At 46.8% G+C, this 16,085-nt stretch overlaps 2 protein-coding genes and 1 pseudogene across 2 annotated transcripts in view; all 3 read right to left on the bottom strand.

The window, feature by feature from the left end:
- The window catches only part of LOC133509086 (protocadherin beta-16-like), a 42,383-nt gene extending 38,141 nt beyond the window's left edge, over positions 1-4,242 (bottom strand). The window contains exon 1 of the mRNA XM_061835787.1: positions 1,337-4,242. Coding sequence (XP_061691771.1) covers positions 1,647-4,136 — 2,490 coding nt within the window. The 5' untranslated portion in view covers positions 4,137-4,242 and the 3' untranslated portion in view covers positions 1,337-1,646. The remainder of the gene's footprint in view (positions 1-1,336) is intronic.
- A 3,612-nt stretch (positions 4,243-7,854) lies between these two features.
- Positions 7,855-10,490, bottom strand: LOC133508591 (protocadherin beta-16-like). The gene has a single exon (XM_061834807.1). It carries the CDS (start codon positions 10,454-10,456, stop codon positions 7,991-7,993), a length of 2,466 nt encoding a protein of 821 aa, XP_061690791.1. The 5' UTR covers positions 10,457-10,490; the 3' UTR covers positions 7,855-7,990.
- Positions 10,491-11,664: 1,174 nt separating this feature from the next.
- Positions 11,665-15,484, bottom strand: LOC133509056 (protocadherin gamma-A10-like; annotated as a pseudogene).
- Between the last annotated feature and the right edge of the window lie 601 nt (positions 15,485-16,085).

Genomic DNA, 16,085 nt, shown 5'->3' with positions numbered 1-16,085 from the left:
AGACGTCTTTGCACGGATGCTGAAAAAAAAAAAAATACAACACTGCGAAAATCGTTAGATTTTCCCTGTTATTTCAATATCTTTTGTCATGCAGTAGCCAAGGGCAAAACGTTATTTGGAAAGCATTCCGACACCCTGCACCCAGAAATGTGAACATTGTTTTTATATATTGTATATATTGTTTATATATAATATCCACAAAATTCATCCATCCATTTTCCAAGCCGCCTGTCCTCACAGAGGTCGCCGGAGTACCGGAGCCAATACCAGCTAACGCTAGCCGAAAGCTAGACTACACCATGAACCGGTCGGCAGCGAGTCGCAGGGCACATGTCGACACCATCACTGAGCGGGAATCGATCCCACGCTGCTCGCACCAAAGGCAGGCGTGTGTAGCACTACATCATCAGTGACGCTGCTGCACAAAATGGAAAGTAAACATAATGCATTAATCTTCACTCTCCCAATTGTTCCTCCAACTGCTTCCTGCTTTCACTGCAACTCGCAATCTTATCTCTGAACATCATCGTCCATGACGATTCCACTCCAACCTCACCTGTCATCCCATCCGTCACCACTCCAAACGGGAAGGGGCTTGGGTATAATCCATGATGCACACCTGCCTGCACCTTCCACTGCTCTCTCACCCCTCAACACTGTTCTGATGACCTCATACATGTCCTTTATTATTCGAGCATGGTAAATTCATATTTGCCGCTCTAGACTTCCGCATGGAGTACCAAAGTTCCTCTCTGGGTTCTGTCAGGCTTTTGCATGACTCCGTAGCTCCTTCTGACCTACGATGTACTTCATCAACACTCTCAAGCCAAACAATGCATTTGTAGTACTCAAACTGGGCACGAAACAATACTGTTGCTTACAAATACATTTTTCCTGATCCGAGCCTTCACGACTCTTTCCAAGAACTTCATTTTGAGACTCATCAACTTTCCTCCTCTAAACTTCCACAGCCCTGCGCAACACTCTTGTTTTGAAAAAAACAAACAAAAAACAAAAAATGGTACCAGCAGCTTTTGTCTTCATTCCTCAGGCCTCTTCTCACCCGCTAGTATTCTGTTGAACAAGTTGGTCAATAAAACTCCAGAGCCAACTGTCAAAATTGCTCCCATACCTCCACAGGCATTCCCCTGCTTTTCATCCTATTCAGTATCTTTCCCAGTCCAACTTTACTAATCATTGCCACTTTCTGGTGCACGACACTTGCCTCATTTGATTTTCCTTCTCTCTATTTTTCCTCATTTATCAACTCCTCAAAGTATTCTTGACATGTGCTCCACACACTACTGGCAACATTTCCATCGACATCCTTAATCACCCTCACCTGCCGGACATTCTGCTCATCTCCATCCCTCTGTCCGGCCAACCCCTCGAGATCCTTTCCTTCTTCTTTGGTGTCGATAATGCAACCTTTACCATTGCCTGAAATCAAATGTCCGTGTATTCCTTTCACTTCTCGTCAGCCCTCTTGGGGTTCCACATCTTCTTTGCTTATGAATTTAATGGTTTCCTGTACTTTGAACTGCCTCCACCAAGTCTGCATCTCCCCTTTCAAGCGAGAAGATGCACTATTTCTGTGAATGATTACTTTCAGGTTTGACCACACAAAAGTAAAAGAAATATATGGATCAAGATAAGATCAAGGCTCCTCCATAATACACACCATGCACACAAAAATAAATTGAAACAAACAGACTAATTTGACTCACCAAAGTCGACATTTGCTTGACGTCATGCGGCCCGTCAGCGTCCGATCCATCCACACTGACTAAACTTTGACTCACGGCTTGCGTATTCGTCACGTGACTTTTTGCGGTGGCGCAGGCCTCGTAATTGTAGACGTGCGGGAGAGTCCCCGCCGTCCCCAAAGTGTCGGAGTAACGCGGCGGATAATACGGAATGACGGGGAGGTTGGAGCCGTACGGGACGCGAGACTGTCTCCACCTGTACACTTTGACCGATATGATGAGCAGCAAGCAGACCACGAAGAGGAAGGAGACCACAGCCAAAGCCAAGACCAGGTAAAAAGTCAGCCGCTCGTCGGCCTCCCGCTCGTCCTCGTCGGCGAACTCCGACCTCAGCACTTGGGGGAAGCCGTCCGCCAGCGCCACGTTAACCACCACCGTAGCCGAACGAGAGGGCTGCCCGTTGTCCTCCACTACGATGGTCAGTCTTTGTTTGACGGCATCTTTATCGGTCACTTGGCGGACGGTTCGCATTTCTCCATTGTGGAGGCCCACTTCAAACAGCGCCCCCCTGTCGGGGGAAGATTTCTGCTGCACTTTGTAGGAGAGCCAGGCGTTCTGGCCAGAGTCCACGTCCACCGCCACCACTTTCGTCACCAGGTAGCCCGCGTCCGCCGAACGAGGCACCATTTCGGCGTGCGGCCCCGAGCCGCCCGTCTGGACCGGGTACAGGACCTGAGGGGCGTTGTCGTTCTGGTCCCGGATCAGGACGCCCACGCTCACGTTGCTGAAGAGAGGAGGGGAGCCTCCGTCCTGCGCTCGCACCGCAAAGTCCAAACGCTTGATTTGCTCGTAGTCCAAGGAGCGCAGGGCGCTGATAATTCCACTTTGGGCGTTGACGGACACAAATTCGGCCACGGGAGTTCCCCCGATCTCGCCCGGCTCCAACATGTAGGAGACACGAGCGTTCTGGTTTTCGTCCGGGTCTTTGGCACTAACTCTCAGCACAGAAGCACCCGGTGAGTTGTTTTCGGCGAGGGTGGCTTGATAAAAGCTGACCGGAAACGCAGGAGCGTTGTCGTTGACGTCCGAAACTTTCAAATGAAAAGTTCTCTTGGTGGAGTGGGGGGGCGAGCCGGCGTCGGACGCAACAACTGTGATGTTGTATTCGGACACACTTTCACGATCGAAATCGGCGTCGGTCATTAAGGTGAAATAATTTCTCAAGCTGGACTTCATCCGAAATGGCACGCGGCCTTCGATCGTGCAGCTCACGTGACCGTTGTCGCCAGAATCCTGGTCCTTCACATTTATGATACCAATGGTGGTACCGGCCGGGGAGTCTTCTGAAATGGGACTCGTGAAGGACATCACATTGAGGATGGGGGCATTGTCATTCAGATCCACGACTTCGATTTCAACTTTTGTAGACTCACTCAGCCCTCCTTGATCTTTGGCTTCAACCATGAATTCGATTGTTTTGTCTTTTTCATAATCGATTTGGTTTTTGACAGAAATGCATCCTGTCATCTCATCAATGTGAAATAAATCTACTTTTCCTGCTTTTGACTTTGAAAATGTGTATGTTACTTTCCCATTTGAACCGCTATCTGCGTCTGTGGCATTCACAGTCACAACGGGAGTGCCTTTTGCTGCATTTTCAATCACCTTAGCTTTATACAGAGTTTGATTAAATACAGGAACATTATCATTAATGTCTAAAATCTGAATTTCTATATTAACTGTACCTGACTTCTGCGGACTTCCTCCATCCACAGCCACTAATTTAAGTGAAAGTCGAGGCTGTTGTTCCCTGTCCAAGGCTTTCTGCAGGACCATTTCTGCATATTTACTTCCTCCGGGACTGACGTGTTGCTTTAACACAAAATTATCACTCGGTGTCAAAATGTAACTTTGCACACCGTTTGTCCCCACATCGGCATCATACGCACTCTCCAAAATAAAACGGGAGCCAAGTGCAGCAGATTCAGTTATTTCAAATCGCAAATGATGATTTTCAAAAGTGGGAGCGTTGTCGTTGACGTCCACCACCTCGATGGTGACGGGGTGCAATTCCATGGGGTTTTCCAACAAAATCTCGAAGGTGAAGCTGCACGGCGTCACGTCTCCACACAGCCGTTCTCGGTCGATCCTCTCACGGACAACCAGGAGCCCTTTGTCCGCCCTCAGCTCGGCGTACTGGACGCTCTCCCCGGTGACGATGCGGGCCCGCCCAGAACGGAGTCTTTTCAGATCCAAACCGAGATCTTGGGCCACATTTCCCACCAGCGAGCCTTTTTTCATCTCCTCGGGAATTGAGTAGCGGATTTGGGCCTCGGTCGCATTCAGAAAAAAGCACCAAAAGACAAAGAGGCAGGCCGCACGTCGCCGTCGCAATCCTCCCCGCATTGAAATGTTTTTTTTAGACTCCATAAGAAATTAAAAATAGTCCAATAAAACGAAGTAAACGAAAAAATAGGACAGAAGCAAACCAGGCCCGATTAGATCGGCGTTATTTGAGCTCAACGATTGTCCGTTGTTGACGCGAAGCTCTCTGGTGCCGAATGGCAGCGACAGAGGAGGGAGCTGGACTGCATCACACAGCACCAACACATCCATTTACCGTGTCACAGCGCCCCTTAGAGGCACATATGCAAAACTGTCCAAGACTGTGAGACTACAAGGTTCAACATGAGCGGACAAAATTATCGTTTGAGTGTTTTATGTCCTGTTAAATAACTGCATTAAAAATGATAAAACATTAAAGACATTCTTCCAAGTTCAGTTTTTTTCACTTGACCACAAAGTCAAAACAACACAGCTACAGGAAGGAAGTGAGTAAGAGTAAAATAAATCCCGATTATTGATCTGAATTCTCGAGGACGAGCGCTGGTCACCGAATCCATTGGAAGTTGGCCTTCAGCACCACAGACAGAGACAAAACTGCACGAGGACCTCACGACTCACTTTGGGCCAAGCCAAACATCCACCGAACCATTCTCCGCGTTGCTTATCCTCACAAAGGCCGACAGAGTGCTGGGGCCTCTTCCAGCCATCTTTGGGGGAAATGCAACACCCAAAACTGGTCGCCAGCCAGTTACAGGGCACATACAGATACAGTCACTGAGTGGGAATTAAACCCACATGCTCTCAGGTGAGCGTACTGTGACACTATTTTACACTATTTTTTTCCAACTCGCTCTACTTCTTCTTTTCATGATCAAATTTTCCAACTACTAAACTAAAAAGTTTTTTTTTTTGAAAATTATTCCGTCTTTCCAAACGTACTACATTGTGTCACACTCAAACCGGGAAAGTCAGTTTCATGAGTCGCATCAAATTAGAATGCTTCCTAGTTTGAAATGTTTACACTCACCAAGAGCTGGAAGAAAGAAAAAAAAAAAACTGTTCCAAAAACAGGATATTCGAGACTCCAGCGATCATTGTGTCGTATTCTTCTTTACGTGAACACTACAGCAATGTGCTCTCCTCACAAAGCGCAATGCGACCCTTACTAAAACATTTACCCTCATGGCCGCCACATCAGCACAATGGAAATGTTTCCACCATCAACATGGCCGCCAAATAGTCATGTGAGTTACCCACGTTGCTTTAATCTGTTCCGAATTGATATCTTTTGCACAAAAATTGCTGCATCGCAGTCTTGCTTGATTCGGGTTCCCATCTAGTTTCCAGGCAGGACACGCCCTGCTCCAATTTGACTTGCTCCAGGTCACATGCCGCTACTCTGATTGGCTGTTGTCAGCCTGTAAAACACACCCGACTTCTTCCAGAGTGGAAAAGAAGTACAGCCTTGTTCATCTTTTCCTTCCGTCTTGTCCCTTTCGAGCTCGCCGCAGTTGCAGCATGAGTTTGTTTCCCAAGACACCTTAAACACCCTAATCTTAATTTCACCCATTTTCAAATTCTTTCGTCCCACACCGAGCCCCAAACCTCCACAAACTTGTTTTGGATAGCTGGGATAGGCTCCAGCACTTCCACGACCCTTTTGAGGATAAGCAGCCCAGAAGATAGATGGATGCATGAATGATCCCATTGGGGCGTGTCCTGCAGAGAAACCACATGGGACTTCTAATCCCTACTGTGACTTGCTAAAGACGTGACAGGAAAGCTTGTACTGTACGTCTAGTGAAGTCAATCGAGAGAAAATGTTGAGCGGGTAGTGGAAGCCCGATTCCTATGAAGCTGTACGTTGCTTTGAACATGAATGAAAACAGAATACAACAATTTGGAAATTATCGTTGCCCGACATTTAATTGAATACACGACAATGACAAGACATTTTATGTTCAAACTGATAAACTGGATTGTTTTTGGCAGATAATCATCAACTTGGAATTTTATGACTGGGACAGGTAGCAAAAAGAACTGAGAAAGTTGATGAATGCTCATCTAACTTCTGTTTGGAACGTTCCAAAGGTGAAAAGGTCAGGTCATTGGGAATATGTGAGTGCCGTGACTGGCTAGAAAAGGAGCTCCCCTGAATTGCTCAGCCATTCACAAGCAAAGACGGGGCGAGGATCACCTCTTCTTTGTCAACAAGTGCGTGAGAAAATAGTCCAACGGTTGAGGGACAATGTTCCTCAATGTACAAGTGCAAGGAATTTAGGGATTTCATCATCCACGGTTCATAATATCATCAAAAAGTTCAGAGAATCTGGAGAAATCACTGGATGCCAGTGGCAAGGCCAAAAACCAATGTTGAAGTCCCCTGACCTTCGACCCCTCAGGCGGCTTTGCATCAACAAAATGACGACAATGTATAAAGGATATCGCAACGTGGCCTCAGGAACACTTCAGAAAACCAAAGTCAGTAAATACAGTTGGGCGCCACATCCCCAGTGCAATTTAAAACACTACTATGCAAAGCAAAAGTCATTTACCGCGCCGTGCACGGTATTTGCCCCCTGCCTTGATTTCTGACTTTTTTTTTCAAACACATTCACATAATGTTTCAAATCATTAAAACCAATTTTAATATCACTCAGAGACAACCTAAGAAAATAAAAAATGCAGTTTTCAAATGGCAATACAATTTATTAGGGACCAAAAAAAAAAAAGTCCAAAACTTTCCGACCCTCTGTGAAAAGGTAATTTGCATGCAAATGCAAAACGCGTTTTGTATTTCCTTTGGTAATCTCTAAGCGATATCAAAATTGGTTTGGTGATTTGAAACCTTTATGCGTAATATGCAAAAAAAAAAAAAAAAAAAAAAAGTAATCAGGAGAGGCAAAAATACCTGAATCAATAACACCGTGAAACGCCGCTGGATCCTCTGGGCTCGAGCTTATCTAAAATTGACTCATGAAAAGTGGAAAAGTGTTCTGGAGTCGGACAGGTCCACATTTTAAATACAATTTGGGAATTGTGGACGTCGTCTCCACCGGATCAAAGAGGAAAAGAACTATCCAGACTGTTATGGACGCAAAGTTCAAAGCCAGCATCTGTGATGGGATGGGGCTTTGTGAGTGCCAATGCGAGGTCCAACTAACACATCTGTGAAGTCGTCATTCATGCTAAAAGGTAAATACAGCACTTGGAGAACCATGCTGCCATCCAAGCAAAGTCTTTTTCATGGATGCCCACGTTTATTTAAGCAAGACAATGTCAAACCACTTTGTGACTTTGTAGCAAAAGAGTACAGGTACGAGACTGGCCTGCCTTCGATCCAGACCCGTCTCCCATTGAATATGTGTGAAAGATTAAGAATTATATAATATGATAATGGAGACCCCGGACTTTTAAGCAGCTAAAGGTGTACATCAAGCAAGAATGGGAAAGAATTTCACCTCCAAAGCTGCAACAATGAGTGCATTCACTTCCCAAACGTTTATTGAAGGTTAAAAGAAAAGGTGACGTAACACCGTGGTCAACATGACCCTGTCCCAGCTTTTCTGGAATGTGTTGCAGCCATAAAATTCTACGTTCATGATTATTTGCTAAAAATAATCATGTTTATCAGTTTGCACATGAAATATCTCTGGAGTGTCTTCAATTAAATACACAGAGAGGATTTGAAAATTCTTGTATTCTGATTTTTCCGTATATTTAACACAATCTCCCAACTTCATTAGAATTGGGGTTGTAATTCTGAAACCACACAAAAGCCTTGCTTGTTATGCAACATATTTACAAACTACAAAGTCAAGTGAGCATCAACAAAAAACTTGACAACTCAAGGAAAAAGATTTGGATTACCTCAAAACATCAACCGTTCAGCAACAAAGCAAAATAACTCACACAATCTCAAAAAGCAGCGACAGCGACTAAATGGAAAGGAAACGGTGAAACATTCGACTCACCAAAGTCGACATCTGAGAGAAGTTTCCCGACGTTTGCTCGCTTCCGTGCGGCCCGTCAGCGTCCGCTCCGTCCACACTGACTAAACTTTGACTCACGGCTTGCGTATTCGTCACGTGACTTTTTGCGGTTGCGCAGGCCTCGTAACTGTAGACGTGCGGGAGAGTCCCCGCCGTCCCCAAAGTGTCAGAGTAACGCGGCGGATAATACGGAATGACGGGGAGGTTGGAGCCGTACAGGACGCGAGACTGTCTCCATCTGTACACTTTGACCGATATGATGAGCAGCAAGCAGACCACGAAGAGGAAGGAGACCACAGCCAAAGCCAAGACCAGGTAAAAAGTCAGCCGCTCGTCGGCCTCCCGCTCGTCCTCGTCGGCGAACTCCGACCTCAGCACTTGGGGGAAGCCGTCCGCCAGCGCCACGTTAACCACCACCGTAGCCGAACGAGAGGGCTGCCCGTTGTCCTCCACGACGACGGTCAGTCTTTGTTTGACGGCATCTTTATCGGTCACTTGGCGGACGGTTCGCATTTCTCCATTGTGGAGGCCCACTTCAAACAGCGCCCCCCTGTCGGGGGAAGATTTCTGCTGCACTTTGTAGGAGAGCCAGGCGTTCTGGCCAGAGTCCACGTCCACCGCCACCACTTTCGTCACCAGGTAGCCCGCGTCCGCCGAACGAGGCACCATTTCGGCGTGCGGCCCCGACCCGCCCGTCTGGACCGGGTACAGGACCTGAGGGGCGTTGTCGTTCTGGTCCCGGATCAGGACGCCCACGCTCACGTTGCTGAAGAGAGGAGGGGAGCCTCCGTCCTGCGCTCGCACCACAAAGTCCAGACGCTTGATTTGCTCGTAGTCCAAGGAGCGCACGGCGCTGATAATTCCACTTTGGGCGTTGACGGACACAAATTCGGCCACGGGAGTTCCCCCGATCTCGCCCGGCTCCAACATGTAGGAGACACGAGCGTTCTGGTTTTCGTCCGGGTCTTTGGCACTAACTCTCAGCACAGAAGCACCCGGCGAGTTGTTTTCGGCGAGGTTGGCGCGATAAAAGCTGACCGGAAATGCAGGAGCATTGTCGTTGACGTCCGAAACTTTCAAATGAAAAGTTCTCTTGGTGGAGAGGGGGGGCGAGCCGGCGTCGGACGCAACAACTGTGATGTTGTATTCGGACACACTTTCACGATCGAAATCGGCGTCGGTCATTAAGGTGAAATAATTTCTCAAGTTGGACTTCATCCGAAATGGAACGCGGCCTTCAATTGTGCAGGTCACGTGACCGTTGTCGCCGGAATCCTGGTCCTTCACATTAATGATGCCAATGGTGGTACCGGCCGGGGAGTCTTCTGAAACTGGACTCGTGAAGGACATCACATTGAGGATGGGGGCATTGTCATTCATATCCAATACTTCGATTCCCACTTTTGCAGACTCACTCAGCCCTCCTTGATCTTTGGCTTCAACCATGAACTCGATTGTTTTGTCTTTTTCAAAATCTATTTGGTTTGCTACAGTTATACATCCTGTCATCTCGTCAATATTAAATAAATCTTCGATTTCTGCTTTCAACTTCGAAAATGAGTAAGTTACTTTCCCATATGAACCGCTATCTGCGTCTGTTGCATTCACAGTCAGAATGTGAGTGCCTTTTGGGGAATTTTCAATCACTTTACCTTTATATAAAGTTTGATTGAAAACAGGCACATTATCATTAATGTCTAAAATATTAATTTCTATATTCACTGTACCTGACTTCTGCGAACTTCCTCCATCCACAGCCACTAATTTAAGTGAAAGTCGAGGCTGTTGTTCCCTGTCCAAGGCTTTCTGCAGGACCATTTCTGCATATTTACTTCCTCCGGGACTGACGTGTTGCTTTAGGACAAAATTTTCACTCGGTGTCAAAATGTAACTCTGCACGCCGTTTGTCCCCACATCAGCATCATACGCAGCCTCCAACACAAAACGGGAGCCGAGTGCGGCAGACTCGCTGATTTCAAACCGCAAATGATTATTTTTAAAAGTGGGAGCGTTGTCGTTGACGTCCACCACCTCGATGGTGACGGGGTGCAATTCCATGGGGTTTTCCAACAAAATCTCGAAGGTGAAGCTGCACGGCGTCACGTCTCCACACAGCCGTTCTCGGTCGATCCTCTCACGGACAACCAGGAGCCCTTTGTCCGCCCTCAGCTCGGCGTACTGGACGTTCTCCCCGGTGACGATGCGGGCCCGCCCAGAACGGAGTCTTTTCAGATCCAAACCGAGATCTTGGGCCACATTTCCCACCAGCGAGCCTTTTTTCATCTCCTCGGGGATTGAGTAGCGGATTTGGGCCTCGGTCGCATTCAGAAAAAAGCACCAAAAGACAAAGAGGCAGGCCGCACGTCGCCGTCGCAATCCTCCTCGGATTGAAATGTTTTTTTTAGACTCCATAAGAACTTAAAAATAGTCCAATAAAACGAAGTAAACGAAAAAAATAGGACAGAAGCAAACCAGGCGCGATAAGATCGGCGTTATTTGGCATCAACGATTGTCCGTTGTTGACGCGAAGCTCTCTGGTGCCGAATGGCAGCGACAGAGGAGGGAGCTGGACTGCATCACACAGCATCAGCACATCCATTTATCGTATAACAGCGCCCCTTAGAGGCACAAATGCAAAACTGTCAAAGACAGTGAGAATACAAGGTTCAAAAGAAGCGGAGAAAAGAAACGTTTGAGTGCGTTATGTCCTGTTAAATAACTGCTTTAAAAATAAAGCATTAAAAAAGACATTTTCTAGTTAACGTTGTCGCTTGACCACAAAGTCAAAACAAGACGGTTACAGGAAGGAAGTGGTGTGTGTAAGACCAACATAAATCATGATTATTGATCTGAAATCTCGAGGATGAGCGCTGCTCACCAAATCCATTGGAAGTTGGCCTTCAGCACCACGGACAGAGACAAAACTGCACGAGGACCTCACTGCTCACTTTGGGCCAAGCTAAACATCCATCCATCCGTTTTCCGAGAAGCTTATCCTCACAAGGATCGAGCGAGTGCTGGAGCCTCTCCAAGCCATTTTAGTGTGAATGGAAACATCTTGAAGTGGTCGCCAGGCACTCCCGGGGCAAAATACAAAAATGAAAAGCTCATATGATTCGGCTGCATCTTTACAATGTTGAGTTCCAGAATATTGACATGGTGGAACATCAATTAAAGAGGCGGTTTTGGGCAGGGGTCGTCTGTTTCAGCTGATTGCACGTTTTATTGAATCACTTTTATCGAGGTCATTTGCACCAAAACTACTTCCTAGTACAAAATTAATGCTTTGTGATTTTTCGTGGCCTTAAACACCCAGTCGAGGACAAATACATTGTAAAAAATATTTCTTAAAAACTTGAATACGCTTAAAATCTTTTATATTTTATCGTAACTTTCTATGTTGATTTGCTTGATGTGGACTCTGCTGACACACATCACAGGCAGATTAATTTTGTGAGTTGTGACAAAATAGTATTTCCAGGTTCCTCATCTGTTGCCACCGACCGCTGTCTTAATAATAATTATACTACTACTACTACTACTACTAATAATAATAATAATAATCGGTCTGTTCTAAAAATAGCATGTTCCGCTCTGCAGGGAGTTCTATACAGTATTCCTCATGGAGTGAACACCACAGCGATGTGCCCTCTCTGCATAGAACACGTGATATCATGGCAGTCACACCAATACGATGGAAATGTTGCCACATTCAACATGGCCGCCACACAGACCACGGCGATATGCCGCTGCTGCTGGACTTGAAAGGTTCGAAGTGGCGGTTGAACCTGAAGTTGAGGAAATTGTTTCGATGGGAAAGGCAAAGGAGGACATCGACGCATTGGTTCAGACACGGCACTTTGCGGCTTAGAGGAGGAGGCAGCCGCTGTTGCGTCAGCCAGAATAAAAGCCGAGGTGACGAAATTCCATGACATTTCGGAATTTATTCAAAAGAATCGTCTGGAAAATGTCTTAAGTAGTCGGGTGATCGCTCACTTCGATGACATTTGCCTTGCACATTTCCGTGAGATTATTAAAAGCCAAAGGCAAACATCCTTGGATTGGTAAATCAGGAAACCTTGAAAGTTGATGTTAATGTTTGTTTTGAACTTATAGTTTATGGAATTTATTAATTTGAGTGGAGTTAAGTTGTGCGCGTGCCTCCACCTCTGAGACTCCATTATGCATTTTTGCTCGCCACGCACTCAACGCCAAAGGTAAATGAAGATAATTTCTTTTTATTCTTTACATCACGTACACTTTGAATGCTTATTTTTAAGGTAAATGAACATAATTTTGTGTTATGCTTTAGATTATGTACATTTTGAATGCTTGTTTTTGGCGGGGGAGGGGGTCAGGGGGCTTGGAATGGATTAGGCTATGTCATGTCATTATACAAGCTACTTATCCTCAATAGGGTTGCGGGAAAGCTATCTCAGCAAGCTTCAGGCGAAAGGCAGACTACACCCTGAACTGGTCGCCAGTCAGTCGCAGGGCAGATAGACACCGTCACTGAGCGGGTATCGATCCCACGCTCCCCACAGCAAAGTCGGGCGTGTGTACTACTACACCATCAGTGACTGTCGGATTAGGGTCTTTAGATGTAAAACCAAACAACCTTCAAATTGAAGCTAATTAAAATGCTGAGTGGCGAGTAACTCTGGGAAACCACGGGCCACAATGAATAAAGAGCAAAAGAGCAAATGTCAAACCCTTTTTGTCAGGAACCAAATGAAGAGTTTGTTTTCAAAACGAGACATAGGCATTTTTTTCAGATTTACGAAACTCGCGCCAAAATTATCCAGCTCCGAATGGATAATTTTGGCGAGAGTTTCGTCAATCTGAAAAAAATGCCTATGTCTCGTTTTGAAAACAAACTCTTCAAATTTAAAAACTACAAATTCAACTGAGCATCAACAAATAATTATGTAACCTCGATAAAGCAGTATAAGCTATGAAATGGAGAGGAAACGTTGATACATTCGACTCACCAAAGTCGACATCTGAGAGAAGTTTCCCGACGTTTGCTCGCCGCCGTGCGGCCCGTCAGCGTCCGTTCCGTCCACACTGACTAAACTTTGACTCACGGCTTGCGTATTCTTCACGTGACTTTTTGCGGTGGCGCAGGCCTCGTAATTGTAGACGTGCGGGAGAGTCCCCGCCGTCCCCAAAGTGTCGGAGTAACGCGGCGGATAATACGGAATGACGGGGAGGTTGGAGCCGTACGGGACGCGAGACTGCCTCCACCTGTACACTTTGAGCGATATGATGAGCAGCAAGCAGACCACGAAGAGGAAGGAGACCACAGCCAAAGCCAAGACCAGGTAAAAAGTCAGCCGCTCGTCGGCCTCCCGCTCGTCCTCGTCGGCGAACTCCGACCTCAGCACTTGGGGGAAGCCGTCCGCCAGCGCCACGTTAACCACCACCGTAGCCGAACGAGAGGGCTGCCCGTTGTCCTCCACGACGACGGTCAGTCTTTGTTTGACGGCATCTTTATCGGTCACTTGGCGGACGGTTCGCATTTCTCCATTGTGGAGGCCCACTTCAAACAGCGCCCCCCTGTCGGGGGAAGATTTCTGCTGCACTTTGTAGGAGAGCCAGGCGTTCTGGCCAGAGTCCACGTCCACCGCCACCACTTTCGTCACCAGGTAGCCCGCGTCCGCCGAACGAGGCACCATTTCGGCGTGCGGCCCGAGCCGCCCGTCTGGACCGGGTACAGGACCTGAGGGGCGTTGTCGTTCTGGTCCCGGATCAGGACGCCCACGCTCACGTTGCTGAAGAGAGGAGGGGAGCCTCCGTCCTGCGCTCGCACCACAAAGTCCAGACGCTTGATTTGCTCGTAGTCCAAGGAGCGCACGGCGCTGACGACGCCAGTTTCGGAATTCAAAGAGACAAAGTTGGAAACGGGACTGCCGCTAATCTGAGTGTCCTCTAAAAAATATGATATTCTGGCATTTTGATTCCAATCAGCATCTCGAGCGGTGAGCGCAAAGATGGAAACGCCGGGAGAATTATTCTCGGTGACGTAAGCGGAATAAATGTTTTGATCAAACGAAGGCGCGTTGTCATTGACGTCTGAGATTCTAAGATGTAACTTTGTTGAGCTGGAAAGAGGAGCCGATCCGAGGTCAGCGGCTGTGATTGTGAGGTTATATTCGGAGACAGCTTCCCGATCTAAATATTGATCTGAAATTAAATTGTAATAGTTTGTCAGCGACGTCTCCAGTTTAAAGGGAAGTTTCCCATCCACGGAACATTTTATTTCTCCATTTCTGCCAGAGTCGACATCTCTTATGTTCAGAACTGCAACTGTTGTACCAGGTGGCGAATCCTCGGGCAGAGGACTTGAAAATGACATTATATTGATAACTGGAGCATTGTCATTAATGTCAATAACATCAATTATAACTTTACTGGTCCCAGTAAGCCCACCTTGATCTTTTGCTTCTACTCTCACTTCGTACTTTTTGTTCTTCTCATAATCGATTTGACCTGATACATAAATTGTGCCAGTGTTTTGATCAATTTCAAATGTATCTGCAACGCTTCCTTTCATCTGAGACAAACCGTATGTGATGATTCCATTTGGACCACTGTCAGCGTCTGTCGCATTGACTGTTATTACACTTGTTCCTCTCATTGTGTTCTCCACAACAGTCACTTTATATGCTGATTGATTAAATATTGGCTCGTTGTCATTTACATCTAAAACGTTTACTTCTATATCGACAGTAGCGGACCTCTGCGGTGTTCCTCCATCGACTGCGATTAATCTGAAAGTCAAGCGGGGTCGTCTCTCTCTGTCCAAAGGCTTCTCGAGCACCATCTCCACATATTACTACTCCCGTCCGGATTTGCATGCTGCTTCAGAATAAAATGATCGTTTGCTGACAAAATGTAATTCTGCAACGCATTTTGCCCCACATCTTGGTCTTCAGCACTCGGCAGGGGGCACTCCCCTCCCACGACAGCAGATTCACTTATTTCAAAAACGAGAGCTTTCTCCTTACGAGCAAAGACGGGAGCGTGATCGTTAATGTCCAAAACCTCCACAACGATGCTGTGCAGCTCGATGGGCTTTTCTAAAATGATCTCGAAGCTGAAGCTGCACGGCGTCACATCCCCGCAAAGCTGCTCTCGGTCGATTCTGTCGCTGACGACCAGAAGCCCTTTGTCTGCCTTCAGCTCCGTGTTTCCTCCCGTCACGATGCGGGCGCGTCCAGAAACGAGTCTCTTCGTGTCCAAAGCGAGGTCTTGGGCCACATTTCCGATCACGGAGCCTTTCTTCATCTCCTCGGGAATAGAATAACGAATCTGACCACTTACCGCGGTGACCAATCGAAGCAGAAAGACGAGCGTCCCAATTTTCCGTCGCCATCCGGAAAACAACCTCCATGTTGCGCACCAGAAAAGGCGGGGGCCTCGATTATCCATGACGACAAAAACAAAGACAGCGAAGGGATATTTTGGTCAATGATCCGTTTGCAGCCCGGCACGTCGAAGTTTGCGTGCAAATAATTGTGGAGCGCAGAGCGCCCTTCTCTCTCCTCGCCGCCGACAAAAGGCAGAGGGAGGACGGACTGAGTTACCATGAAGACACCCGCAAAATTATAAGCAGACCAACAGCGTCTCTCAGAGTCCGAAAAGTGGAAGCACGCGCGAGGCACAGCAGACGCAAATGACACCAACATTGGCCAGGACCAAATTGTGAGTTGAATGTGTCCAAATATGAATAGAAAATATTTTCAATGAGTCTAAACAATATTCACCTTCATTAAATGGATCGAAATCAGTCACTTTTTTTTCCACTCGCAACTGTCTACTAATAAACATACACAGCCTCAACGTCATCGAAAAGGAGGCCAAATCCCAGAAAAAAAGTAAATGGTCAGTGCATTATTTGTATTTTTCATATTGATATTCCAGCGATATTCGAAGGCAAAATGGAAAGCGTTTGGATGCTTCTCGGGCTTTTGCTGTCGTTGATTCCAAATTGAAAGGGCCGTTCAGTGCGTGACTGTCTCGTGACTTTTGGGCCTTT

The sequence above is a fragment of the Syngnathoides biaculeatus genome, chromosome 11 (genome assembly GCF_019802595.1).
Source record: "Syngnathoides biaculeatus isolate LvHL_M chromosome 11, ASM1980259v1, whole genome shotgun sequence".
NCBI lineage: Eukaryota > Metazoa > Chordata > Actinopteri > Syngnathiformes > Syngnathidae > Syngnathoides > Syngnathoides biaculeatus.
This window is presented reverse-complemented; position numbering and strand designations above follow the sequence as displayed.

Bases quoted from the DNA above. Each gene is read 5' to 3' on its own strand.
- LOC133508591 (XM_061834807.1), bottom strand. From the start codon at position 10,456: ATGGAGTCTAAAAAAAACATTTCAATCCGAGGAGGATTGCGACGGCGA.